Raw genomic sequence first — 27252 nt, 5'->3', positions numbered from 1 at the left:
CCCCAGCCCCCCCGCCTCACACCTCAGCCAACCAACCGTTACAATGCCCACCGCCGGCCTAAAAACAATCATAGCCCTCTCCTTCGTCCTCGCCCTCGGCTTCCTCCTCGTCATCCTCTCCTGCGCGCTCTACTCCAAATACCACCCCCTCCTCGTCGTCGCCACCTACGTCCTCGCCCCGGTGCCCAACTGGATATGCTCCCACTGCGCCAACCCCGACGACTTTGTCGAGAGCTCGGGCGCCGCCATCCTCGACCTGGGCCGGTTCTGCACCGGGTTCTTGGTCGTGATGGGCATCGCGCTCCCGGTGGTGCTGGCGCATAGCGGGATTATCGCCACGGCAGCGGCGGTGATGAGCATTGTGGGTGGGTTGTTGATTTATGGGACGATTATAAGTTTTGGACAGTTTTTTCAGGAGGAGCAGGAGTTTTAGGGGGAAGGGGTGATTCGTGAATGAGTGATGGGGAGAAGGATACCCATGAGCGGATGGAGGGTTCGGGAGATTGACGATGATGGGGGTAACTTTATGATGAGGAATAGGGAAAGGCGATGGTGTTGGAGCTTGTTTTATCCATTATTTTGATTTTTGTACAATTACCGGTGTTCGACGAAAGGTATGCAATCATGTCATGGGAGGATGGGGCAGGTAGCGAAGGTGGGAACGACAGAATGGTGTGTGGGATTTGTTTTTTTCGGTTGATAGTCTTTGGAAAGTTGGGACTGAGGTTAGGAGGGATAAATCAAGGTATTTTCTCTCAATATTCTTGTTGTTTTGATATGTTTCAAGGAAGCAATGCTGGCGAGTCTTTTTGCCTTGTTTGGAAACCCATGGCCTGGACAGAGCCATCCATATTCTACCAAGGCTGGGTGGGCCTTACCAGGATGATTACCAACAGCCAAATCACCTCTGCCCGCTCGTACATTGCCCAGCCTCGCGTTCACATCTTGAAATACTTGGGCAGCCCAGCCTCCCCGCTTCAAACACTACAAACATGTTCAAATAAGTTTCATAATCTCGAGCAACATATCCCTGGTCATGGACTTGACCGTGGAGGAAAAGATATTCTTTGATAGAATTGAGAAGGAATTCCTTGACTATGTCCAAAATGGTATCCCCATCCGTTTCGTATATGTCAAAGAGATGCGGCTCGTTGATCGAGCTTTCGTGCAGCAACATTACCTTCCCCGTGTCAGGAGGTTGAGAACAAATCCCGTCACCCTGGAATTCAGTGAACATACCTCCTCGACCAAGCCGCGCATGCAGGCTTACCTGCAGACGGTGGTGAAATATGACATGCTCTCCCACAGGTGGCTGCTCGAGGGGGAGCCCAGCTTCAAGGACATGATGGACGGAACAGCCGCCAGCACGGCAGGCTACCAAAAACTTCGGAACTTTTGCGAGGTTTCTCGCAGTGAGTTTGTCTGGTCCGACACCTGCTGCATCGACAAGAGAAGCTCTTCCGAGCTCCACGAGCTCATCCAGTCCATGTTCAAGTGATACCGGAGCGCGACAGTGTGTTGTGTGCATCTTGCTCAGAGTGTCAAGCTGGAGAAGATCTACGAAGACGAGTGGTTTCGGCGAGGGTGGACGGTTCAAGAGCTGCTCGCGCCGACTGCGATCAAGTTTTACGACAGCAACTGGCAGCCCTTGTACGGTGAAGGAGGCGACAGAGCCTTCTGTCGCCTTGTCGAGGCCATCATGCTGGCCAGCGGCGACTCGTCGGTCTTGAACTGGTGCGGTGGCGCGGCAGACTTACATAATTCCAATGCCATGCCGCACTCGCCCATTGCCTACCTCTGTGGCTTCCCACACGACGATTATCTCTGGTCAACGGAAGGACTGGACATGGCAATGACAAGCCGCGGATTGCAAGTCCAGCTTCTCATACTTCCCATGAAACTACGAAAACATATTTGTGTTATGGGCTCAGGTGCTACCTCGTACGACCTCGTCCTCACATGCTGTTAGCTGTAGTTTTACCAGAACATCGGTCATGTTGTTACCAAGCTGATGCCAACGATTGATCCGTCGAAAATGGAGTGGGCACTCGGTGTATTCAGCTACATACCCGCAAACGAGCTAGGCCAACCAGCACTTCGACACAAGTCGGGCGCATACCTCTTGTGCAAGAAAAAAGCCGGCTGTGGACCAGAGCCGAATGTTGGGTTCGCAAGGTCAGGTTGTGACAGTGTAGACTACTAGGTTGACGGATTATAGCTGGAACAAAATGTCAACAGTAAGACCAATCCACTTGACTCTCAAAGGCGTGAGCTCTAAAAAGGAAGCAATGGTGGTTGATAAAAGCCGTTTAGAGGTTGTGTATCTCTGACCATATCTATCCTCTCTGCCCGCACACCACACCGAAACAGTGCGTTAAAGCATTGCTTCCTTACCTTCAAAGTTTTGCATCGTTGAGTCTACCATATACATCATTGGATAATACTACAAAAAGAAATGAAAACGCCCGCGCCGACATGCCCATGTTGAAAACCAGATGCCCTGTTTTTCCCGAAACCTGCCAAACCACCAGACACACGTTGAGTGTGCTCTGCATTTGCACATCTATCCCATCCTTCAACCTACCACCCCCTTAACAAACCTCCCCAAAAACCCTCAACGGCCCCGCCAACTTGGTAAACATCTCCTCCCTCTCCCCCACCTCCGTGCTCAGTATCGTAACCGCACCCCCGGCCCCAATCCTCCAAACCTCCTCCTCTCCCCCCTCCCTCCCCACCTCATCATCCCACCTAAACAAACTCCTGATCGTAACACTCCAATCCCCCCGTCCGCTAACACAATGATACCCCACAACCCCCGAATACAACCCCCTCTCCCTCCCCCCTTCCACCCCCCTGAGTATCTCACAACTCCTCCTCTTCGGCGCCCCCGTCATACTCCCCGGCGGCAGCGCCCTCGCCAGCGCATCCAACCCACCATACCCCCCCTGTCTAGGCAACTGCCCTTCAACAACCGTGATCATCTGGAACACAGATTGATACTCCTCCACCTTTAGCAGATCCCGCACAGTCACATTCCCCGCTCCGCAGATGGAGTGCAAGTCGTGACGAACTAAATCAACAATCATGAGGTTTTCCGCCTCCTCTTTGGGGACGTGGAGGATGTTCTCTGCTTGGGAGAGGGTGGAGCAAATGTCCGACTTGCGGACTGTGCCTTTCATCGGACGCATGGAACATTTCCCTTGACGGTCGTAGGTTAGGAAACGCTCGGGGGAGGCGGAGACGAGGGTTGCCGGGTGGAGGCGGAGGTAGGACGCGAAGGGGGCGGGTTGGCGGGTGCGGAGGTGTTTGAACAAGGACCAGGAGTTGGGCCGGGTGGCGGGGGAAGAGGAGAGGCGGGGGTGTTTGGGTTGTGTAGGTGATAGGGGTGGTTGGACATCGCTGAGGGGACGGGTGATGGTTGTTTGGTCTGTCAGGCAGAGTTCATACGACTCCCCCGCGGCGATGTGTTCTTGGCAGAGCCGGACCTTGTCCTCGTACTCTTTTGTCAAGGGGGTTTGGATGGAGGTGGTGCTGCGGGATGGGCGGCGTTTGGTGGGGGTTTGGGGGAGTTGAGTGTTGTCTTTTTTGGAGTTGAAGGACGGTCGGCGTTGGGTGTTTTGGAGGGTGAGGAGTTTGCCGGTTGTTTTCTCTAGCCAGGTGTCTTCCTCTGAGCCGCTAGAGCGGAGGTGTTGCACGTGGACGACGCCGGCGAGGTGGTCAATGACGATGCTCTTGGTGATCCAGCTCAGGCAGACGTCTGGTCGATGGTGGGGGCGAGGATGGTCGAGATTGATGCCAATGTCCATGAGCCCCTGCTCGTAGGTAACGTATCCCATAAAACCTCCCAGAAAAGGGGTCGTCTCGGGCCCTTCGACGTCGATATGTCTTGCGTCTTGGAAGGCTGCAATCAGAGCCCAGATGCTGCCATATCTGGCAATCGGAACCTGCTGTGACAAGTTGACTGACATTCCCCCAACAGCCTTGAGCTTGGTGGTGGCATAGTCATCGCCGGCGTGGTATTCAAGACGCAGGGCTTCGTCCAGACCAGCCGCAATAATACTGTATCTGCCGCGGACATCAGCATTCGATTTGGCAGGTGCCGCGTTGGCCGAGTCCAGGATGATCCGCTCAGAGGCATCGGGATCAACTGCCTCTACGATATCCGGGACCGGAATGCCGCGAGGCAAGGGCACCGAGACAGAGCGCAAAACTGGGTCAGACTCAAACTTCTCCCACCACTGCCCCGAAGCCCTAGGCTCTCCTGACGGTGTGAGCTGAGAGAGCAGGCTCGGCTTGATGGCAGCCTCTGCCAGGTTGTGTCCATCCACCAGGGTCGTCCTCTTGTGTTTTTGATTCCACCCGAGCGCTTCCTCGAACCAGTTAACAATGATCTTGTTGCCCTCCTCTTCTGTGCACACCGACTCGGGATGATATTGCACACCCCAGAACGGCTTGGTCCTGTGCTTGACAGCCATGAGGATTCTTTCCGTTCCAGCTTCGAAACCCTCGCCCTCTTCACGCTGCTCCTCCACCCAGGCCAGCGGCAACAACTCAGGGCAGCGGTCCTGAGGCTGCCACCGAGCTTCCTCCCATTCTTGTTGGTCGATGCCCTCCTGTCCAATATGGCCACACAAGCTGTGATACAGCGTTGCCTTGAACCCGTTCACCCCGGCAAAAATGTCACCCTCCACCGGCGCAACTGAGTCCATACGGTGGATGATTGTTCTGACCATACCATGCAACCCCCTTCTCAGTCTCTTGACCTGACCTCCCTGGCAAGAATTGACGAGGCTCTGAAAGCCCAAGCAGATTCCAAGCACTGGCAGGACATTCCCCTCCTCCAATTCCCAAATAAACCTCATAACGCCAACATCCCGCTGGTTGCCCGGATTGCCCGGACCTGGTCCACAAACAACGGCATCATATCTGGCAAGCTCCTTGACAAATCTCGACTTGGCCTCCTCATCCGGTGTTGAATCAATGCCCAAAGGAAAAAGCGATGGCGAGTCGATATGCAAGACCGAAACCTCAACATCCAAGAGGGTCTGCAGCAACGACGTGATGTTGTTGGAGAACGAGTCGTAGGCGTCCAGGAAAAGGATCCGCTTTCGTGGAAGCTGCTGCTGTCGTGGCTGCATCTTCACTTATTTCCGCTTACCCTATCCTCCTCTTCCTCTTTTCCTGCCTCAGATTTGGGTTTCTTTTGAAGCTATTCCCTCCAATGAGCGACTGATACCGAATGGCCGGGTTTAACCGCTCATAAACCGCCGAAGAGTTGAATGATAAGCGAGTGAAACCGAGCCGAGAAAATCGTGGGACCGACTCTGAAGTATATCGCCCAGCAGATGCACGAAGAGAAGAAATAAACTGAAATTATGAAGTCATACTGCAGGGACCGGCAAGGAAAACTGATTTAGAAAAAGGAAAAAAAAAGATCAAGATAATTTGGCAGGTGGCAAAGAAGTATGAGATGCCGAGAAGTCTCAACCCATCAATGGGACCTTTTCTTTTTTTTTTTTCCTCTTTAGTTTGTCACAAGGAATTCTGAATACTCCGGTCTGGGCCCGGGTCTTACGCGCCCACAACCCTAACCCACACATGTCTCCGACCGTCTTCTTACCTCCGCTTTCGCTACGACATGACAAACTCGAATACATAGCTGAGATGTCGCGACAGGGCCCGAGCTATTTTGGGTGCCAGGAACTAATGTACAAATACTCCGTTAAGATGTTCTTGATCCGCAGTGCTGTCACGGATATAAACATCTCGAGCCTCGTCTCGTAGGGCTGAGGTTGCTGATCGGCCTCAGGTACGGCACAGCGAGGGGGGGTCGAAGGTGGGTTGAGAAATAATTGGACAATGCTAATGGCAAAAATACGCATGGCATTCCCCTTTTAAACCCATGCCGCAGTAAGCTACGCACTACTTACTATGCACCTGTCTCTACATAGCATGCGGTCCAACGATAGGTGCAGTTGGGTCTGTGATGGCGTTTACTGTCTGCATGGAGCCACAGTCAGCTGTTCAACTCGCTTCTTCAACTCCAGCTCCCTAATAAAGACCATCATCTCTTGTTCCTGACCAAAGCAGAAACACTGTAACTCACAACACGAGAAAACACGACCCCCGCCATCAGCATCACGAAATCTTATCGCTTATCTTAGCGTCCGAGGCCGCCGAACTAGACTGCTGCTTCCCTGCCGGTGCCCACTGCCAAGCCAACCTTAAGCAACCCCCCCCTCCCCCCTAGAGAGGACCCTCTACAAGGGACCCCATAAATCGACATCATTCCCGGCACCCGGCACCCGGCACCCGGCACCCGGCGCGTTGGACAAGACCTCAACAAGACCCCGACAAGACTCGGTGGAAGATAGTAGAAGAAGGAAAGGTGTTTGTTTGTTTCGGACGAACCAGTCTTACTTAAACAATATATCACGGGCCCAAGTCCCGTTCGGCAAACTGCTGACAGGGACCTGGCGCAACCAGCACAAAGTCCCGGCTTGTGACGACGAACCGAACCTCCTTCAACACTTCCAATAGTTCACCGGCGCAAAGATTGAAAAGTCGAACTGGCCAGACATAAGTGGGCGAGCAAGAGATGAGTAACGCTGCCGGCGGCAGCAGCCGCAAGAGCAGCGTTGTCAGTGGCTTTCACGGGGAGCGCGCAGGAGGGGCAAGTTCAGACACAGTCGGCTCTCTTCTGGCCGCCATTGGGACATGTCTGACAGATGCGCTGCGACTATTCATGTTTGCCGACAAGCGCCACTGGGGACCCGACGAGTTCGAACAAACGCGCGCGTTGGAGGACGCACTCGACGAGGCAAAGAAGGACTTTCAGGAAATGGGACAGTTGGTGCGCGGCCAGTTCTACTACGAGAACGACAGGATACGTATGTTCTTGTGTCTCTTCCTCCCCACATCTCTTCCCCTAAGATATCCTAACTAGCCATGCCCTCCTTTCACAGCCGAATCCCTCAACGAACTCCGCCTCCTCCTCGCCCAGTTCCAAGAACACTACGAAAACCTCAAATCCTGGGCCCGTCAAGGCGGCCCGATAAACCCCATCTGGGCGCGCGACACCTCCTCCCTCCGAAAAGACCTCCACCGCGCCCAATGCCGCGCCGCCCGACGAATCTCCCTGATAGCAGAACAGCCCACCCCCCGCTGCCTCGGCGCAACACAAGTATACCGTCTCCAGAAACGAAACGAAGCAGAAAGGTTACGCCTCCAAAAGCAGAGAGAAGCCCTGCCGCCCTGGCAGCAGCAGCAGCAACAATCCCATCATCACCAACGCCCAGATCACAACATCCAATCCCCCACCTCCCCGGACAGTACCATGCCCCAGATCACCACCAAACACCACCCCCTCCGCCGCCCCCCCTCCCTCGAATCCCTCGTCCCAAAATGCAACCAAATCGGCCGGTTCCAGCGCCTCAACAGCGGCAACCCCTCCGAGTCCCCCTTCAACGACGCAGCCTTCATCTGCGACTTTTGCAACGGCTACCTCGTCTGGCCCGACCTCCGCACCATGCCCTCTGTCAGATCTACCCTCCCCCAACAACCCCCACCAGACCCATTATCTCCAGCATACGACTCCAAAACGGTCAACAATGGCTACCCCCACTGGCAAGCCTCCGGGCTGTCATGCACAGCCAACGAGCCAAAGACACTGGTGTTTGCGCCGTTGGCGATAGCGAATCACATGCCCCCCGAGCCGGGGGAGTGGCAGGCGGGGATTGTATGTCCCTACTGTGAAGAGGACACTTATTTGGACGAGGGGGAGGACTCGGGGGAGATGAAGTATGTGATGGACGACAAGGGGTTTGGGAGCGTGGAGGAGTTTAGGGAGCATTTGGAGTGGTATCATACTGCGATGGCGGTGCCGAAGCTGGAGGATGTGGTGCCTGAGGTGGTGAGGGGGAGTTGTGGGGTTATGTAAGGACATGGGGTTGTTGGTTATAATTTTGGTGTTTTTGGGAAAATTGAATTAGCATGGCGTTTTTTTTTTTTTTTTTTTTTTTGTTGGTTGGGATAATAGGGTGGGATGAACAAGAGTAGGATAGAACCTGGACTGCTGTGGAAATAGCATGATGCTCTCCATCAGAGGCGGGGGCAACAACAATAGTGAAATCATACAAGCTAATCCCTCACTTTTTCATTCCTCATGACTAAAAACGTGGTACTTGTCGATACTGAATATTATATATACATATATATATATATACGCACCACCCAACCTCTGTTTACACCCCCTTTACTCCTCAGGCCGATCCCTCACAACAACTCTACACCCCCTCCTAGCATGCCAAACCCTCCTCTCCCTCCTCCTCCTCCCGCCGGCAACCATCAACCCAAAATCCTCCACCTCCTTCTTCCCCTCCCCGTTTTCCTCCTCCACATACGGCACAATCTCCTCCACACTCCCCCCAATCTCAAACGCCCCCCTGCACAAAACCGTAACCCCCATGCTCACCTCCCTCACCCCGCCATCCCCCTCCACCCGTCCAATCGGAAACTGCAAGTTCCCATTCCACGCAAACTTTGCCATCTTCCTCGTAAAATCCAAAGAGACATTAAACGGCCGATGGCAAAGCACAGGCATGAGCCTCAACAATCCCAACACCGGCCTTTTCCCCCGGTTGACAACCCTTACTTTGAGCTCCAGAAACTCGTCGACGTATGCCTTCCCCTCCTTCCCCCCCTCCCTTTCCCCCGACCCAGAGAGGGAGATATCAATGTCAACCTCATCAACTCTGATCACATCGACCATCTTGCTGTTGAACCTCATCCCCCTAAAGCTAATCTCCCCCTCTCTCGTCTTGCCCGTAAAAGTCTTCCACGTCCCCCGGAGCGAATCAAGGACTTTTTCCCGATACCAAAACGCTTCGCGGCTTGCTTTTTCGGCTTCGGGGGAAATCTTGGTCGAAACCACAAACTGCCTCTGGCGAGAGGGGTTGAGCGCCGGGATGAAAGCGTGGGGGTCTTCGAGATAAACCCTCCTGATGGGCAGGACAAGACGGGTGGTGTTACCCGGCAGTATATGTTCTTCCATGCCGATCGGCCTGTCATTCTCCCCGCCGCCTGATGATAACGACACCGTCATCTGGCTCGGCCAGGAGTTCCTTAGATCCAGGAGCAAGAGGCAGTGCGTTTCCGGGGTGAGGAGTTGGGTTGTGTTCTCCCGGGATTTGGTCCAAAGCGACTCGGGGATGGAGCTATTCAACGGTATAACGTCCACCCGGCTGATGTCAACACTGGCGTTGACCGTCACAGTCAGCTCCATCGAGACTTGGCGGGTGTAAAACTGCTCGGCGATCTCATCCGGGGGCACACCCAAGTGCGCGTAGTCGACCTGGATCAGACCGTGCGTCAGACCAGGTTTGCCCAAGATTTCAAAGTCAAATGTGGCTGTTTGGCCGGGGGCGATAAACCGGTCGTTGCGGGCACGGTTGCGGAGACGGAGCGCCTGTTTCTTGGCCAGGATGAGCTCATACTCGTAGAGCTCCGTGGCCGTGGCATCGCGGCTGTTGAGTGCTGTTTGAAGGGGTTCCTGTGTCGAATCTTTGAAAGAAAACAAAAGAAAATCAACGGGAGTGTCAGGTGACAGGTTTTGCAAGGTGACTGAAAACCGCTGCCTTTCCCCTTCCAAGATCATCACCGAGGACTGAGGGAGGGTAGACGACTTGACTACCACAGTAGGCTGTGGAGAGATGACCTTGAGGTCAAAGTTGTAGGGCTTCAAACGCTCGACAGCCGGTGACACGGCAACCATGTTCGCCTCAAGGGCAGTGATCCCAGAAGCTTTTGTTCTGACTTCATTGTCAGGAGCCCAAGGCTCAACAAAAATGGGAAACCGCCTCTCCCGGCAGCCTCTCACTTTGATCACCGCGCCCGTAACCTTGACGGTCCCGCCAGCTTTTGGTGTGCCGGATATTCTCAAGATTTGCGTCCGATAGGGTCCAATAACAGTGTGCTCGACACCTGATTCAAAATCGGCCCCTTCCGTGTCGAGACGAACACTTTCAATGTCCACCTCCATTTCAAAAGGGTTCTGGAGTGTCAGCCGAAAGGTGGCTGGCTCACCAGCAACCAACGTCGACTCAACCATGGCAGTGTCCGGTCGCTTCAAAAAGGGATTGTAAATAAATGGGTCCACATCCTGCGAAGCCCGAGCAGTCGCCGCTCCAGGCAAGACCGTTTTGGCGTGCGCAACCGGCGTTCTCGTGACAGGCAAAGGTTCCAGCTTTATGCCTCTGAGCAGAAACTCGTCCCAGTACTCAGCCGCCAGCTCGCCAATGCCCATCCTCTTGGACAAGTTCGACGTCTTGAGAATATTGGTCATCAGACGAACCTGTTCCTCCCTCGATATCGCAGGATAAGCATCCTCCCTCCTCGGACCAGGCGCAATCCCACTTCCCGCCGTCCTCAAAAGATCGCTCGAGTATTTCAACACTCCCGCAAAGTCAGGCAAGGCCTCGCTCAAGTTGATGCACGACCTCAGGATATTCAACTTGACAGTCTGCATGCCGAAAAACCTCGCGGCCGACTGCCTCTGAATCCTCGCCACAACCTCCAAGTCGGTATCCCTCGTGTCCCTCGTCGTCGTAGTCTTCTCATCATCATCCGTCATGGCAACCTGCATGCTCTCCCTCGCCTTCCCAGCCTGTCCCACATCCCCCACAGCCCCATACGTCCTCAGCAACACCCCCAAAAACTCGTCAATCCCCCTCTCAACATCCCCCTCTGCCAAATCCAACGCACCCGCACCACTCCCACCACCACCCCCCGCCCCCCCATTCATCCCATTCAACCCAACCAGCCCAGCCGCCGGATGGATCCCCACGTCCGCCGCCCCCCTCGTCCTAGCCTCCACCAGCCCCCCAATCAGCACACTGACCAACTCCCTCATCACCATCGCTTTCTTCCTCTGAAACCCCAACATCCCAAGCACACTCGCAATCCCGCTCAGAATCGTCACCCGATCCACAGTCATCAGCAACTCGCTCGCCGCACTGGCAGGAAAAGCCCTGAAAACCATCTGCACAATCACCGTCCTCGTCGGGTTCACCGTAAACCTCGGACTCGTGGTTAGCAACCTCTTCCCCTTTCCCTTCCCCTCTCCCTCCCCCTCCTCCACCCCCAAAACCATCATCCCCAAGCTCTCCCCCCCCAACCTCCCCCCAGCCACGTGCAGCGCAGTCAACATCCTCGCAAACCTCACCACCGCCTCGCTCCACGGCACAGGCGGCAAACACTCGGCCGTCAGCCTCGAGTACAACCCCAGTATCCTCTCCACCACCTCGGGCATGTAACATTGCAGATGCCTCAGCCATTTCTCCTGCCTCGGGTCTTTTGCCTCCGCCTCGTTGATCTGCTGCGCTATCCCGCTCCCTTTGTCACCCGGAGGGAGCAGCACGCTAGGGATCGCAAACTCTATCCCCGCCCATCCAAGCAACAACAGACAGACTAGACACAACTCCAGCGCTTTCCCGTGCCAGACATGATCGTTGATCGACTTGGCCACCGTGGCCGCCTCGGTCAGCTCCTTCAGCGCGTTGGACCAGAGGCCGGATTGGAGGTACAAACTCCCGATGACAACCTGGATACGACACCGAGACTTGGACCTCATCCTCGCGTCCATACCCCCCGAGCCAAAACCTTGGACAGAAACTTTGTCATGACTGCTAAAGCTATCGGTTGGGTCGGATCGTGCTGGTGGTTGGTCCGAAGAGGCGGGACCAATGATATTGTCAAACGTGTAGAGCGGCGGGTTGGGAAGTGGTTTGTTCCCGCTTATAGGAGTAGTAGGCCTCACCGACGGCGTAGAACTACTCGACCCGCCGCCGCCGCCAAAAGACGCCGTTTTGGAGGACGAAACAGGAGGCATCGACATGCGCGCGTGGTGGCCGCGATCTGCCAGAGCGGTCGCCGAGACGGACCGGCTGCCGCCGGGGAGGGCAAACTGCGAGTTCCTCCTGGCCATCCCATCCTGTCCCACCAAACCGTTCATCCTGTCGTGGACAGCCGAAGAGTGAACACCGGGTGAGTCGATGTGGGATAGCCCCTCAAAAGATTTGGCCAGGGTGGTCATCTCGGCGAGGATGATGGAGGACACGTCGCACATGACCGTCTTTATGGTTGTGCGCTTGAGCTTGTCGGGTGGGGGGATGGTGATTATCCCTTCTGGGATGGGGATCGGGTTCTCCCCGGCGGGGAGGTAGTCAAAGATGAGGACCTGGTGGGCGAGCATCTTTGGGTATTGGTCTCGGAGGTTTTCGAGGTCTTGGTAGAGGGTTCGGATGTTGGTTTCTTCTACCGTTCGGCCGCCGGCGCCGGAGTGGCGTTTGTTGAAGACTGAGGCGCCTAGCTCTGTGCCGTCGGCAATGGCGATCACGGCTAGCTGTTCGCGCCAGAGGTCGAAGGGGGAGAGGGCGAGATGGGAAGGGGAGGGCTGGTGGGTCATGAGCTCGTAGAACATTGCGCCTCCCGGGAAGGCCAGGGGGGAGAACATGTCTGAATAGGGAAAACATCACATTAGTTGGTTGTGCCATGGCGCGGAGAGAGTATGGAGAGTGCGCCTACTTCTGTGAGGCCGGCTGTCGGGCGTGACGTCCCGGAGGTGGACAATGTGCTCTTCATTGAGGCGGTTGAGGAAGGCGGTGAAGCGCTCCCGTTTGATGTGGCCGATGGGCAGCACCAGCACTTTTATCCTAGCCGGGGCGATGGGTATGAAGGGATCGAGAGTCATGATGGCGAAGGGGGCAGGGACATGTCGAGGAGCTCCTGTTTGTCGAGAGGTGTGTTTCGGAGCTGTAGGGGTCGGTCGTGTCGAGTACAGTGCGTTCGTCGTGATAGATAGGTATGTCCGTGGACGTGAACACAGCTGACCGACCTCAAAGTTGACGTAAGGAAAAGAGAGCTCCTGATTTTGGGCCTTGTCGATGCCTGCCTGGGGTGGACTTGTTTTAATGACATGCAATGCGATGCCAGCCCATGCCAATGGGGGGCTGTGGGCCGCTAGGTTCGTGCCACGGCGGGGAGGTGTGACCTTGGTGGAGCTATGGTCGCTATAATTGGCCCGCTATTTTCAGCCACGGGGGACTTGTACCCAACGGGTGCCCCCTGAATCCTCAAGGGCATCGAAAAGGGGTCCAATTTTTGAGCTGTCGAAATGTTTGATGGAAAAATAAAACAAAAAACGTTTTGTTGGCTGATCGCTGTAGACCACCAGACCATCTTCATGACCTCGTATATAGCTATTCCATCATCTTATATACTGAGCTCTAGACGGCCGTGGAATAAAAAAAAACCCCCAAAAAATTAAATAAAAAATAAATAAAAAATAAATAAAAAATAAATAAAAAATAAATAAAAAATAAATAAAAAATAAATAAAAAATAAATAAAAAATAAATAAAAAATAAATAAAAAATAAATAAAAAATAAATAAAAAATAAATAAAAAATAAATAAAAAATAAATAAAAAATAAATAAAAAATAAATAAAAAATAAATAAAAAATAAGAATACAAAAAATCACCAAACAGTACTTAGTTATCTGCCATGACCTCGCTTTTCCTTATCTACCTTGATATCTAACACCCAACCATATACACACCATTCCCTTTTCAAGCACTGTTATCACTCACATTATCCCTATCTGCACATCCTCGCTCATATACCTCCCCTGCCCACCCCCTCCCTCCTCCCTATCTCCCCCCCCCTGCCTCGCCTCCTTCTTCAGTTCACTATCAAAAATATCCACCGCCACGCTCGCCTCCACAAAATCCTCCAACTCCTCCGTCACCGTCTTCAACTTCTCCTTCACAGCAATCGCCCCGTCAAACCCAACAATATGCCTCGCCGGCGGGTTCTCATGCCCCCCAATGGCCGTCAAGGCATGCACCGTCTCCATCACCAGCTTGTCATACGCCGCCGCCGGCAGTTTAGGATATCGATATTGTATATCATCCGGCCTCTCCTCCGCTCCCACGAGGTGATCAATCGCCGTCTCTGGGTTGGCGTTCAGCATATTCCCGTAAATCTCCCTCACCGACGGTGCTGGGTTCACATCAGAGTCATAGTACGGTAGCTGAGGCGCGAAGACGATCTTGTTGGTGAGGGATTGGATCTCCTTGTTGGGTTGGACAACAGTGACCTTGATATTGAAGGGGGCGATTTCGTAGGCCAAGGAGTCGCAGTAGCCTTCGAGGGCCCAGGTGGCGGCGGTGTAGATCGACATGCCCGGGGTACCGATATGCCCGCCGATGCTAGTGAGAATGATGATGTGGCCTGTGTGCTGAGCGCGGAACTGGGGGAGGGCGGCTTTGATAAAGTTGACTTGGGAGAAGAAGATGGTTTCAAACTGGTCGCGGACGAGGTTGCGGGTCCGGGGGGTGGTGGAGAGTTCTTCTACCGTGCCGATGACAGCTGTGGGAATTGTGAGCGAGGGCATGGGGAGAGGTGAGATGGGGAAGGTGAGATACCTTCAAACTTGCAACATAGCAAGATATCAATTCGGCCAAAGACTTGGACGGCTTCCGCTATGGCAGCACCACTCTGCCCCATTACCCGGCCGTCGCACCGGATACCCCTGATTCGATCTTTCCATCCTTCGCGGTCTTTGCGGTTGCTCTTGCATTCGTTGATGAGCTCACGGAACTCGGCGCTTCTGTCGTCGTTTTCGATTTCTGCCGGTGGTAGACAGGCCACCACGTAGTCACCGTGTGCTAGTAATAACCGGATCAACCGTATACATAGCGGTGATAGCGAGGATGTGAGAAACCACGTCCGCGGCGAGTTGTGGGTTGCTGTGTGATCCATTAGACGATGAAATTCAAACCGTGAGATGAGCGATGAGTGGGGGTCAGGACGAAGCTCGTGTTCGGGAACGGGACAACGGGGCAGAAAGACAAGCGACAGAGGGGTAGAGCTAATTCCAAAACAAGGTGGGCACACGCACGGAACGAAGCTGATGGTGCGCCGTGAGAGTGTCTTGCCGGGCCTGCTTCGGCTGGCTTTCGAGTGTCGGCCATAGTAGGCGATCAGCGGCTGGAGTAGAATAAGCGACAGGAACAAGGCGGGAGGGAGTGTTGGCGAATAAGTCTAGCGCTCCACTCTCATGGGTATTGTAGACTGGTGACGGAGTGATAGGCAACTGGACGAGACAAGTTAAAGGCCAACGACTTGGGGGAATATCTCTCATCCGAGGTCGGGAGAGGGACCCGAACACTTATACCCCTGACCAAGCACCACCCAGCAGGTTGGTGGTGGTGGTGGTGGTGGTGGTGGTGGTGGTGATAGCTAGCATCCCTGCCAGTCAACGGTGCCTAAGCTTCGGCTGGTGGATCACGGCAGATGTCTGGGCCCGAGAGAACGATGAGGCTCAAGCGGGTGTCATCGACAGGGGTGACATATCAACAGTGACTTGGAGATCCAATGCCTTTGGAGGAGTGTAGGTTGTATGTTGCGGATTGAGTATGTCCCTTACCAATTCCTTGACAATTGATCTTCCTCCAATGACACTTTTTCGGTCAACGACACACCTCTACCGCATATGCTTCGTTTATGCCCTCGACCAAGGTGAGCAAACCCTCGGATGTCAGATCAAACTCCGGCTGTTTACCGCCGAGTGTCTTCCACTCTTTACACCTCTGCCTCACATATCACAGCCAACTCACCAAGGTTTGAGCTCATCTTTCATCCTATTCATGCGGATATATGTCTGGAGAAACATGAACAGAGAGCAACCCCGCCATCAAACGGTCTGGGCGCTGCAAGACCCCCACTTCCACTTAACCCCCTCTGAAAAGGTTCTCTTCCGGCAGGCAATGATTCCCCTAGTGCCCTATGAACAACCCCACGCCCCACGGGAAGCCACTGCGACTGACATTAAACCCCTGTAAAACACTTGCGTAAGAGTCTGGGGAAAAGGCACGAGTCGCGTCATTTCTGGCAGCTTTCCATTGACAGAAAAGCCCCGGTTTCGGATCGCCTACTGTCATGTTGCGTTGCTGCTGGCTGGCTTAGGGTCCAGACAGGACAGGGGAGTGGGTGAGCGAGGTGGGCGATGCGGGGTCCACATTCATAAAAGAAAGATGCCCCGCCATCCACTGAAGACGAGAGAACTCTTGGAAAGAGTCATTGTAATAAATCTCTTGTGCTACAAGACACACAACAAAATGCCTTCTCGCGCCGACATCACATACTTTGGCGCCGGCCCTGCCGCCCTTCCCACCGACGTCCTGGAAGCTGCCTCCAAGGCCCTCCTCGACTACAACGGCACTGGTCTCGGCATCGCCGAGCACAGTCATCGCTCTGAGCTGGCCACCAATATCATCAACGAGGCCAAGGCCGACCTGGCCAACTACCTCGAGTTCTCTCCCGAGAACTATGAGGTCATCTTCATGCAAGCCGGTGGTACCGGAGAGTTTGCCGCCTCAGTCTACAACCTTGTTGGCGCCTGGGTGAGCAGACAACACGCCGCTCTCAAGAAGGAGCTCGGTGATGATGAAGAGGCTATTCTGGCTGCTCTCCGCAAGAAGGTCGAGACAGAGCTCAAGGTCGATTACATCGTCACCGGTGGCTGGTCCCTCAAGGCTTACCAAGAAGCTCAAAGACTCTTGGGCCCCGAGTATGTCAACCTCGTTGCTGATGCTCGCACCATCAACGATGGCAAGTTTGGCAAGATTCCCGATGAGTCGACATGGAAGCTCAGCAAGGACGCCGCCTATGTCTACTTCTGCGACAACGAGACAGTCGACGGCGTCGAGTTCCCGGCCTTCCCTTCGGTCCTCACCCCTGATGCCAACGGAAACGGTCCTATCGTGGTGGCCGACATGTCGTCCAACATTCTGTCCCGCCGCATCCCAGTCAACAACTACTCTCTCATCTTCTTTGGTGCCCAAAAAAACCTCGGCTCTACTGGTGTCACTGTTGCCATCCTCAAGAAGAGCTTCCTCCCCCCTCACGTGGTCCAGCCCAGCGCTCCCCTTCTCAGGAAGCTCGGCTTGCCAATTCCCCCCATCATCTTGCAGTACGAGATTGTTGCCAAAAACAACAGCTTGTACAACACTCTGAGCATCTTTGAGTGAGTATGCTTGTTACCCAGCCATCCCTGAGAGTGTACTGACGGAGGACAGCGTCTACATTGCCGGTCAGGTTCTCAAGAAGCTCCTCAACACCTACCCCGACAAGGTCGACGGCCAACAGGCTGTTGCTGAGAAGAAGGCTTCTCTCATCTACGGCGCTCTGGAGGCCCATCCAGATGTGTACCGCGTTGTTCCTGACAAGACCGTCAGGTCAAAGATGAACATTTGCTTTAGGGTGACAAAGGTGAGTTTTAGCTTCCCATAAGTCGACCAAGAAGCTTGATGCTAACTCTGAACCCCAGAACGGAGACACAGACGAGACCGAAAAGAGCTTCCTCAAGGCTGCCACCGTCTTGGGCTTGACTGGTCTCAAGGGCCACCGCAGCGTCGGCGGCATCCGTGCCTCCAACTACAACTCCATCCCTCTGGAAGGCGCCGAGAAGCTGGCCAAGTTTGTCCATGACTTTGCAAAGGCTTCCTGAGTGGATTCTTGGTCTCGAAAACTGAAAAGGGGGCACATGAGCATTCAACAAGGGGATTCACACGTATCTCTTGCATATTTGCATAATCTGGTTCATTCAACCACCTAGCGTTCTTGTTACTTTTCAAATCATAATTTCATTACCCAACTCGGACCTCAAGATGACTTTTCAATCTCCTCCTTCAACCACCCCGGCAGCTCGGGAATCTTGTCCCACCCGCTCAAAAATTCCTCTGGCTTCCCGCCCGGGCGGGCATAAATCCCACCGACATACCAAACCTTTTCCCCCTTCTTCACCGTCCCCTGCAACGTCGGGATAGCAGTCCTGCTCTCGACCAGGTTGCTGTTGGGGTCGGCATTCACCAAGTTCGCCTTCCTTATACTCCCGCCCTCCAAAGCCCTAATCCCAACCGCACCCTTGGTCTTATGAACCGCAAACGCCCCCTTTTGGCCGTCTGCCCACGCCTCAGGAGTAGCAAGATCATAATTCCCAATCAGCTTTGGACTCGTCCCCTCCCCCTTGGACTCATCCCACAAATCCAAATACCGCCCCTTTGACTCCCGCAGCGTCGACTCATTGCAGATGGCAAAACTCCCATCAGCCGTCATGACCTCCCTTCCCTCGGCCCAGATGTGATGAACCCGGAAATGGTAGTTCTCCGTCGCTCCTGGAACAGGCGGAAGGAGATAGGTCTTGACGTGGACATCCACAAAAGGCTTCCACTCTGAGATGAGGAACGGGGTCCCATCTGGTGCTGTTTTGAGCTGGGAGGCTGACAGCCGTCTGGTTTTCCAGTACTCGCCCCCGTCGTCGGAAAGGCCGAGTTGGGAGGCTAGGGCGTATTGCTCCAGTGTGAAGAGCCCGGGGGGGACGGAGTAGGCGTAGGAGGACGAGTAGGCGAAGCCGCCGTATTTGGCGTGGGTGCCTTTCATGGGGTAGGAGCAGGCTTGACCGGAGGAGAGGAGGAAGGTGTGGGTTCCGAGGCTGACCATGATGTGGCCCGGCTGAGGCAGAGCCTTCACCGGGGGCAGCACACCCCAGTGGTCTTGTTCTTCCGAAGTCCAAAAGGGGTGCGTCTCAGGGACGGCGAGACAGATAAACGCCAGACAAGCCCAGTACTGTTCCCCATATTATCAACCTTTTTGGTCTCTTGTCAAGAAAAGAAAATGAATAAAAAAAGAAAAAAAAGGGAGGGGGGAAAACAGGACTCACCGGCGATCCAGGACTGTTGTAATTCTCAGCCATGTACATATTCGGATAACTATACCCAATCGTCAACGTCCCGCTGCTGCTCCACATGTCAGCCTGCGTCTGCCACCACCGGAGATGTCTCATCACAATCCCCTTCACCATCCCCCACGTCAGCGGTTTCGGGAGTTCAACATCGGCGTAGGCAATCGCTCCCCAGAAGGAGACCATGGCAAAGCGGTAGCCTACCGACCTGCCAAAGGGGATGGACCGGCCTTCTGTGTCGTAATAGTGAGCTAAGTCGAGGGCGGCCATTTGCGCCCGCTTCTTGAACTCGGCCGCGCGGGCGGGCTCGTCGTGGCCGGCGAGTTTGGCGTAGAGGAGTTGGAGGAAGTGGATGGCGAAGGAGGAGGAGTAGTAGTCCATTTCTGTTTTCAACATCCGTCAGTCATGTTTGCCGGGTTGGAGCGAGGGAGGGAAAACAAACGATGAATCCCCTCTGGCCCGTCATTACTCCATCCATCCCCTCTGTAAAAAGTTTCCAGATGCTCAACATCCCTATCCAACCTCTCCTGGCTATACTTTCCCCCATTCTTCTTCAGCCCAAGATTCGCAAAAACCCTAAACCACAACCAGTTCGTGTCCGGCATGCTGTAGGTACCCTAGGCGTCAGCCCCCCCCCCTCCCCTTTCTCCCTACCTTCCCATACCAGAGCAGGCAAGACTTACTTCTTCTCATTGATGCTATTCCCCAACCAACTCTCCAGATCCCTCCTCCCCTTATCTCCCAACCCCTCCCATATCCCTGGCACCACGGCAAGCGCAAACCCCAAAGGGCACATCTCCACCATCCTCTGGTCATTATCCCTCGGATACCCCCAATACTCCTCCCCATCGGGATCAACCCCGTTTCTTATCCCCTCCACCCAGTATTCTGCCGCATGATACCCCCCCCCTCCCGCCAGCAAGCACGCAAGCCCCCACAGCGGGCGGCATATGCCCTCCACTTCCGAGGCCGACTGATCAAACCTCACCGCGGTGGCGCCCGGGCACTTGATACGGGATTTCAGCGGTGAGAAAAATGGCAGCAAGGGGTCGAGGAGGGAGGTCAGCAACGCTTGGACGGAGGAGCGGGTGGAAAGTGAAATGAGGGAGAAGGGGTGGGGGTGGGAGTAGCCTAGATTCAGGCCTTGGGGGCTGGGGGGGGTGGAGGTCATGATGCTGATGTTGTTGAAAGAAATGGACGGCAAGGAGGAGAGCAAAGAGAATGGAGGGTGATAACATGTGGTTGAGGAGAGGGTTATCAATTGGGGGTATATATTCCCTATCTAGACCATCCCCCCCCCGTGGAGAACCATGTTGCGACTGTCCATCTACCCGCTATCCGGCTACGGACGACAACTCAGACAGACGGTCTGGAAGAATACATGGTCGTCGTCGACCGGCTTGGGGTGAGTGAGGGGTCAACTGTCACTGTCACTGCCTGCATGCAAGGGGACCAGCCATGAGGGGAACGAAAAGAGGCTCACGGCTAAATACTGTCAAGCAGCAAAAACGATGCTGTTCTTCCGCCAATCGTTGCCCTCAAACACAAATGCCGTTACATCGGTCCCTCTTTCCATCAAGCAGGTCCCCAATTGCTGTACAGCCAGACTGTCACCGACCTGGAGATACCCATGTAAAAGGTAGCAGCACAGTTGGCGATAAGTCCTGCCTGCCCACCTGGTAGGTAATCAAGGGTGCAATGCTCTCCTTTCACATCACCCCCGTACCACATTGCCCATCAAGCCCCCTCTACCACACTCAGCAAACCACCCACCCCTTTCAACATTACCCATCACCCCTTACCAAACCCCACCCCTTTCCACATCTCAACATCTCACCATGTCACCAACTTTTGCCTGGGGGCACCACCACAACAAACATGCATGCATACACTTGACACCACAAAACAAACAAATCAAGACACAGTACACATTAATCTTCATATTCTTTCCTCTTTGCTCGCCCGCTATGCTTCCAGGTTCCAACTCATCATCCATCCCTCCCAACTACAACATCACCACCAACACCAATATATAGCTAAACTAGTTTCTTTCTCCTCTCATCTCCCTTTATTTCTTGCGTTCAGCCATCTCTTTTTTTATAGTAGGTAGCATACCATACCATCATTCTTCCATCCCAAACCAAAAAAAAAACAAAAAAAAAAACAAAAAAGATGGTTACGATAGTATGGTATGATGATGTTATATGTACAACGCGAAAAAACCTTGCAACCCAGCAGCAGTCAAAGCACCTACGCACTTCCATTCCCATTCGCCGTATTCCCTCCCCCCGTACTAGTCAACTCCACCCCCGCCGCCGCAGCAGCAGCAGCAAACTCCTCGGCGCTCGGCGTAGGGGGTACATCCCCCCCAATAACCTCCCCATCCCCAACCGTGCTGGCAGCAGAATCACCCCCGTTGCTGACCGTGCTATGCGCCTTTTCCCTCCTCATCCTCCTCGCCCGCCTTTCATCATCAGCTGTTTTCCTTCTCGACCTCCTCAAATTCTCCCTCTTTTCCGCATCGTCCCCGTCATTAACCCCATCACCCCCCCCTCTGAAACCCTGCAGCAACAACGCCGCCCGCTGAGCAACATCGTCTTCTCCTGCGTCGTTTTCCGCCGTGACTTCCTTCGTCGGCACCAAAACATCAGGTTTGCTGCCTCTCCTCCCAGCACCACCCTCAGCCTCACCACCACCCCCCTCGGCCGTCTCATTACTCTTCACCCGTTCCAACCCTCCCTCCCCCCCATCCCCATTCACCTCCCCGGCACCACCCCCCCCCTCCCCCCCGCTAACCCCGCTCCCCAGCTCAGGCAGCTTCTGCCCACTGGCAACCCTCACCTGATGCCTATCCTTCAACCTCGCCCTCCTCCGTCTATCCCTCTGATCCCTAGCCTGCGGCGCCGCAGCCCTCAACTTCTCCATCAAACTATCCATCGCCCCCGTACTGGTAGGACTAGCCAACCCGCCACCACCCCCTCCCCCTCCCCCCTCTCTATCCTGCAGCGCCTTCATCGCCGCATTCTTCCTCTTCAGCTGCTGCTCATTCAACTTCCTCTGCCTCTCCAAAGCCTCATTCTTCTCATGACTCCTCCTCCACTCATTAATAAAACCCGCCAGCTTGCTGAAAAAATCCCGTCTGGCATTCTCATCCGTCGGATCCTCCCCATAAAACACCATAATGTCATTGTACGTCTTGACCATCTCCTCCAGATAAACCTCCATCTGCTCCGCCTTCCTCCTTGCATCCTTCATGCACCGTCCCACCACCTGCGCGACCCGATCTTGGGGGTGAAACTTCTTCGGATCCGACAAGTTCCCACTGTCCAAGCTCCTCTGAACGCTGGCGATGGTGTCAATATACTTCTTCGCGTCCTGCTGTAGCTGCTCAATGTTGATTTTCTGCGCCACCAACACCCCGTTGATATCCCCCGTAAAGTTCTCCCACTCGGGGTACTGGTTCCGGACAATCCTCTCCACCAGGTCCGCCAGCGTCGACTCGTTCTTGTCGTCCTTCACCATCGCCAACCGCGACAAGGACGAGAGCTTGAACCCCCTCGCCTGCTTGTTCGCGTCGTTCATGTAATTGCCGATATCAAGAATCAGTCCCAAAACATTCATCAACGCGACCGAGTCCCGAAGCGACTCCGAGACCCCAACCACGGTCCTCATCTTTTCCGTGATCTCGTCATACTCCGACTCGAAATTGCGCGTCAGCGACAGGGCGCGCATCCGGCTGCGCCAATAGTGATGCAGCTCAAAGGCAGTCATGAGATAAATCTGATCCTGCCTCGTCAGCTCGGCTGGATCCTGTTCGCGCGTCTCCTTGTCCGCCTCGGGCCCCGTCCAGTCCTTGCTGTACGGCGCCAACAGCTTGGCCGTGCTGTCCGGAATGTTGCACAGGTCCTCCTTTTGCAAAAAGTCCATCACGACCGGGTTGTCGAGAACCTCGGGATCGCAGTGGATAATCATCTGCACCACCTTCTCCACAGACAGCTGAGAAAACTTGGCGAGGGCAATTTCGTAAGCCTTGCGCAAGTCGTTAGAGATGATCTGCTTCTTGTCGTCCTTCTTGGCCTGCCCTCCCCCGAGAGCCTTGATTTCTCGCGCCATGAACAGCTTCTCGACTTCGTCCAGAATGCCCTTGCGACTAAGCTCCAGGTACTTCTCTTCTCTGTCTTCGGCCGAGGGGGTGTGGGCGGCCCAGTGGGTGGTGAGCGGTGAGTCGACCTTCTCCCAGTGGAGAGCCTTGAGCTTCTTCTTAGGCCGAACAATCGACAAGCCGAGAGAGGGTCCGGCGGGAGCAAGGTTCTGGTTTCGGGACAGAAAGTGGCCTGACATTCCACCAGGCATGGGCGGTGGTGGAGGTGCCGGCATACCCTTCATACCAGGCATAGGCGGGGGCGGTGGCGGCGGAGGAGGCATGCCGCCCGTGCCGGGCATGGGAGGAGGGGGAGGTGGCGGAGGAGGAGGTGGTGGCCCACCAGCACCCGGCACCGGAGGGGGAGCACCGGGCAGTTTGCCAGGCATGGGGGGAGGCGGCGGTGGAGGCGGCGGAGGAGGGCCGCCGGCTGCTGGAGGAGCAGCACCTGGAATTGGTGGAGGGGCTCCCGGAAGTCTCCCGGGCATGGGCGGGGGGGGAGGAGGAGGCGGTGGTGGAGGACCGCCAGCAGCCGGGCCGGGAGGGGCAGGAGCCGCTGGTGTGGTGTCCGTGATCCGAATCTTGGGCGGCTCATTGTCGCTGGGAGTAGCAGGAGCCTGTGCCTCCAAGCTTGGATGGGAGGGACCGGTAGTGATGCCATCGTTGTCTTCGGAGTCACTGGCATCGTATCGCTGCACCTTGCCCTGGAGCTCGTTGAACATGCCAGCAGCCTTCTTGGGATCCAATACAGGCCGCTTGTACTCAACCAGGCGAGGCTTCTCGATAATGATGGCATCATCTTCCTCATCGATATCCTCTTCCAGTACGTCATCCTCTGTCGCTTGCCGCTCACCACGAGGTCCAAGAGGTTTCCGCGGTATCCTGGTTGACCTCTTGACACTGCCGAGCATGCTATTGGTGAAGTCTCTGGGAGCGGGACCGTCAGGATGATCAGCCGCACCGCCAAAGCCATCCATCTCCTCACGCAGAGCACGTAGTCTGTCTGATGGACCCACAGACTCTCCCCAGACTCTGCCTTCCAGCTTATACACCGTCTTTTGCCGCTCAAGCTGCATCTGAAGACGGCTCATGAGCCTCTCGCGATCCAAAATGCCCTGCATGGCAGCTGGATCCTCCTCCCCGAGCTTGTTACCCTTGGCAGCGTTGGAAGCAGCAACATCCTGGGCATCGCGAAGCATGAGATACAGCTCGCGTGTTTCCAACTCGTAACGCTGGGCCTCCTTCGCTCTGAGCGTCTGGAGGTTATCCATCTCAGACTTGAGACCCTCGGCCTGTCGTCTTTGAGCATCGATGAACCTGGCCTGTTCATCAATCTGCTTCTGAAGCTTGGCCACGAGGCCATCGGCGCCCATCGCTATCCTTTCTCTAAGCTCATCACGCTCTGCCAGGGCAGCCTCGGCAATGCGCCGTTGCTCAGTAGCTTCATCGAAAGCCTGTCGAGCTTCCGAGTCGGTATGCAGCTTGTCGAGAAGGTTTTGCACAGTAAAATTCAGGCTTTGCTTCAGGTCCATATCCGGCAAACGCCGATCCATAGCCACATAACTCAACATGGCATCCACCAGCTGGAACATGCGCAACCGTTCCTCGCCATCATTCTCCCTGATTAGAAGCAAATGCTGCAAAGCCGAGATGAAGTAATCCTGCGTTTTACTCCCCTTCAGCCGCTGCTGAATAGCGTCAACAATCTGTACTGGGTCATTGAGGTCCCTGACTTCCCCCTCCACGCTGTCCTTGATACTACTGTTCTCCCTCTCAAACATATCCTCATAGTCAATGGCCTCGTTGGTTCGGAACCTCTCGATCTGCTTGTCGATGAGGTCGTACTGAAACGCCTCCATCTTGTTCAGCATCCGCTTGATGCCGCATGCCGTAAACTGCGCACGGATATGCACACGCATCTGGAGGTCCTTTTCAGGGGCGTCGATGAACATGTTGATCAAGATGAGCGTGGCCACGGCGTATTCCATCAGCAGGTTCTCCATGCCGATGCCACCGCTGCGCACCTCCTCGCTCGCGCCGACCAAGCTGCCCATCTTGCCCCGCCCATCAATGGTGACCTCCACAAGGCGCATCCAGGCATCAAACCTCCCGTTTTCTCCTTGCTGATTCTTGACCACGTCCATCGCCTCAATCACCTTGAGCTGCCCCTTGCCCTCGTTCCAATGGCACAAAAAGGTCAACACTTCGCTGACCAGCTTCCGGGTTGTCAGCCGAGGCGATATCAGAGACACAACCAAGGCCACAAGGACCTGCTGGTGGGCCAGCGCATCTTCCGCTCCAAACTTGTTGTTCATCAACGCCTTGAGGCACTTGACAATGTCGTACTCCTTGTCCAGATTCTTGTCGCCCTTTCCAGAGTCCTGAGTCGGGCCGTTGACCGTCCTCCGGTTGATCTTGAGCAGCACGTTCGTCAAAGCAACCTGACCCTGGCACTCGATAAACCGCTTCACCCAGCCGATCTGCTGCGTCCGCAGGTTGACCTCCAAACTGCCCAAGCCCTTCGAGTCGAGCGCATTTTCCATAACCTTGCGCACGTACCATTCGGGGCTTCCCTCTTCGTCTGGCAGCTGGGTCAGATCAACATTGCTGTACTGACCTGTCCTGGCGGTCTGTCTCCGTTTCTGGTCGCCCTGCCACTCGGCAAGCCGGTCCTGGTAGATGAGGGTCCATTTCTTGTCGGCTGGATATGCCACCATCTGTCGTTTGGCCTGGTCCGGAAGATTGTGCCATCCTCTTTTTTGCATGAGCGCAAGGAACATTTGCTCGATGATCGATTCGTCGGTGGGCCTTGGAAACTGGAAACCGTCGCTGTTCTGGAATCCGGACGGGAACTTGGTATTGCGGGCGTCCCTGGGAGCGGGGGAGTGCGGCGACAAAAAGGAAGACTGCGAAGAGGCGCTTGGCAAAGCTGTTCTTGATAAGCGATTGTATCCTTGGGCCTGGGCCTGGTCATGGTAGGATCCTGTATTACCTGACATGATGCTTGCGTTGTCTCCAGAGCTCCTGCTTGTGGTCGTCATGTATGAATTGTAACGGGAATTGTTGGAACTTCCGCCCTCTCGCGGCGGTCCCCATTGTTGAAGTTGGGCCTGGCGGCCTGTGGTAGCCATTGTGATATTAGATATGCTCGGAGAGGCGTGTGCGGGCACGCGCGGTGTGCTGAGGTTAGGACTAGAAGCATGCTGAGGGGTATCAAAAGTTGGGTACTGATGAAAATCGCTGGTGGCCTTGTTTAAGTGGTGCGGTTGAAGTCGAATGGGCATCTGATCGCCTTGTGGGAGATATTCCACGGGAACGGGCGAGCGGCGGCCGCTCGGGACGGCATCGTATGGGATTGTGGTCATGACTCCGGCCATGTTATTGATGCCGGAGCCGGATGAGTCTGGGCGATCGAGAGAGATGACCGAGGACTCTCGTTGGTGGCGCGAGCTGCGCGAGTGTACAGAGCTGGCACCGTCGTTGTCGGTGGCCAAGTATTGGGCGTCGTTGGCTGTGGTTCGCTTGTCGACCTTATTCTTGGATCGGTGGAAGAAGGACGAGGCCTTCCCGCTAGAAGCCCTCGCCTTGTCGTGGGATGACATGGTGTGGTCGTCGTCGTCGTTCGCCGGATGGATGGTACGGCGTGAAACAGCCGTTCGGTTGCGGCTAGAGGCTGAAGCTCAAGCAAGCTAGATGTGGAAACTGGGAAAAGGGAAACTCTTGGAGCAATTCGATCAATGCTGAGGCAGCAGTGGGTCGGCTCGGGAGAAGATGGAAGGCGTCGTCAATGGACTCGGTGTCTCAAACCAAGAGCGCATCGCATCATTCATGTTCTTGTGGGAAGCGGCCGGGGTTGTATTCCGCGATTCGCAGAGCCGGGGGTGGTAGGTTGTCTTTCTGTGTGGCATAAACCGGCACTGTTTAGCATTAAGCTTTTTCCAACACCAGCAGCAGCAGCAGCGAACCTCAAGCAGTGGACATACAGAAGAGGAACATTGATAGGTGTCTCCTTTGAAAAAGGAAAGAATGATGCAAGGCCTGCGAAAACACAAAACACCTCCGGGATGCTCTCTGTCGGGCTGGATAACAAAATGAACGCGAAGCTGGGGACCACCCTGGATCTCTCAGAATCGATAAGGAATGGAGGAGTGTGCGATGAGCCGATGAGCCTCTGGACGGGTCGACAAAGGGGGTTCGCTGGTCTGAAACTGGCCTAGCCCAAATCAGCCCCTGGATATTTTCAGACAGGGGCCATGCGGTGGCCTGTGCGGGTGGGTGGTGAACCCTGTTCTTCAACCCCGCGCTTTT

At 54.9% G+C, this 27252-nt stretch overlaps 9 protein-coding genes across 9 annotated transcripts; 4 read left to right on the top strand and 5 right to left on the bottom strand.

Moving 5' to 3' along the window:
* Positions 1-43: 43 nt before the first annotated feature.
* Positions 44-433, top strand: VPS55 (Vacuolar protein sorting-associated protein 55; the record flags this gene model as incomplete). Its single annotated transcript, XM_062909603.1, has 1 exon — positions 44-433. One exon carries the CDS (start codon positions 44-46, stop codon positions 431-433), a length of 390 nt encoding a protein of 129 aa, XP_062768407.1.
* Positions 434-1258: 825 nt separating this feature from the next.
* QC763_205625 (uncharacterized protein) lies at positions 1259-1498 on the top strand (the record flags this gene model as incomplete). Its single annotated transcript, XM_062909602.1, has 1 exon — positions 1259-1498. One exon carries the CDS (start codon positions 1259-1261, stop codon positions 1496-1498), a length of 240 nt encoding a protein of 79 aa, XP_062768406.1.
* Positions 1499-2591: 1093 nt separating this feature from the next.
* On the bottom strand, positions 2592-5138 carry QC763_205620 (uncharacterized protein; the record flags this gene model as incomplete). Its single annotated transcript, XM_062909601.1, has 1 exon — positions 2592-5138. The coding sequence occupies one exon, from the start codon at positions 5136-5138 to the stop codon at positions 2592-2594; it is 2547 nt and encodes an 848-aa protein (XP_062768405.1).
* A 1188-nt stretch (positions 5139-6326) lies between these two features.
* Positions 6327-7939, top strand: QC763_205610 (uncharacterized protein; the record flags this gene model as incomplete). The annotated part of the gene is made up of 2 exons (XM_062909600.1): positions 6327-6890; positions 6966-7939. The coding sequence occupies exons 1-2, from the start codon at positions 6599-6601 to the stop codon at positions 7937-7939; spliced, it is 1266 nt and encodes a 421-aa protein (XP_062768404.1). The 5' UTR covers positions 6327-6598.
* A 315-nt stretch (positions 7940-8254) lies between these two features.
* On the bottom strand, positions 8255-13200 carry QC763_205600 (uncharacterized protein; the record flags this gene model as incomplete). The annotated part of the gene is made up of 2 exons (XM_062909599.1): positions 12583-13200; positions 8255-12513 (listed from the first exon to the last, which is right to left on the bottom strand). Exons 1-2 carry the CDS (start codon positions 12746-12748, stop codon positions 8255-8257), a joined length of 4425 nt encoding a protein of 1474 aa, XP_062768403.1. The 5' UTR covers positions 12749-13200.
* A 443-nt stretch (positions 13201-13643) lies between these two features.
* On the bottom strand, positions 13644-15653 carry QC763_205590 (uncharacterized protein; the record flags this gene model as incomplete). The annotated part of the gene is made up of 2 exons (XM_062909598.1): positions 14485-15653; positions 13644-14428 (listed from the first exon to the last, which is right to left on the bottom strand). Exons 1-2 carry the CDS (start codon positions 14819-14821, stop codon positions 13644-13646), a joined length of 1122 nt encoding a protein of 373 aa, XP_062768402.1. The 5' UTR covers positions 14822-15653.
* A 180-nt stretch (positions 15654-15833) lies between these two features.
* SER1 (Phosphoserine transaminase) lies at positions 15834-19739 on the top strand. Its single transcript, XM_062909597.1, has 3 exons — positions 15834-17087; positions 17140-17332; positions 17391-19739. Exons 1-3 carry the CDS (start codon positions 16096-16098, stop codon positions 17568-17570), a joined length of 1365 nt encoding a protein of 454 aa, XP_062768401.1. The 5' UTR covers positions 15834-16095; the 3' UTR covers positions 17571-19739.
* On the bottom strand, positions 17623-20231 carry QC763_205570 (uncharacterized protein). Its single transcript, XM_062909596.1, has 4 exons — positions 19487-20231; positions 19246-19409; positions 18783-19186; positions 17623-18688 (listed from the first exon to the last, which is right to left on the bottom strand). The coding sequence occupies exons 1-4, from the start codon at positions 19972-19974 to the stop codon at positions 17726-17728; spliced, it is 2019 nt and encodes a 672-aa protein (XP_062768400.1). The 5' UTR covers positions 19975-20231; the 3' UTR covers positions 17623-17725.
* An 822-nt stretch (positions 20232-21053) lies between these two features.
* On the bottom strand, positions 21054-26546 carry QC763_205560 (uncharacterized protein; the record flags this gene model as incomplete). The annotated part of the gene is made up of 1 exon (XM_062909595.1): positions 21054-26546. One exon carries the CDS (start codon positions 26544-26546, stop codon positions 21054-21056), a length of 5493 nt encoding a protein of 1830 aa, XP_062768399.1.
* Between the last annotated feature and the right edge of the window lie 706 nt (positions 26547-27252).

This window comes from Podospora pseudopauciseta (assembly GCF_035222475.1).
Source record: "Podospora pseudopauciseta strain CBS 411.78 chromosome 2 map unlocalized CBS411.78m_2, whole genome shotgun sequence".
NCBI classification, from domain to species: domain Eukaryota; kingdom Fungi; phylum Ascomycota; class Sordariomycetes; order Sordariales; family Podosporaceae; genus Podospora; species Podospora pseudopauciseta.
This window is presented reverse-complemented; position numbering and strand designations above follow the sequence as displayed.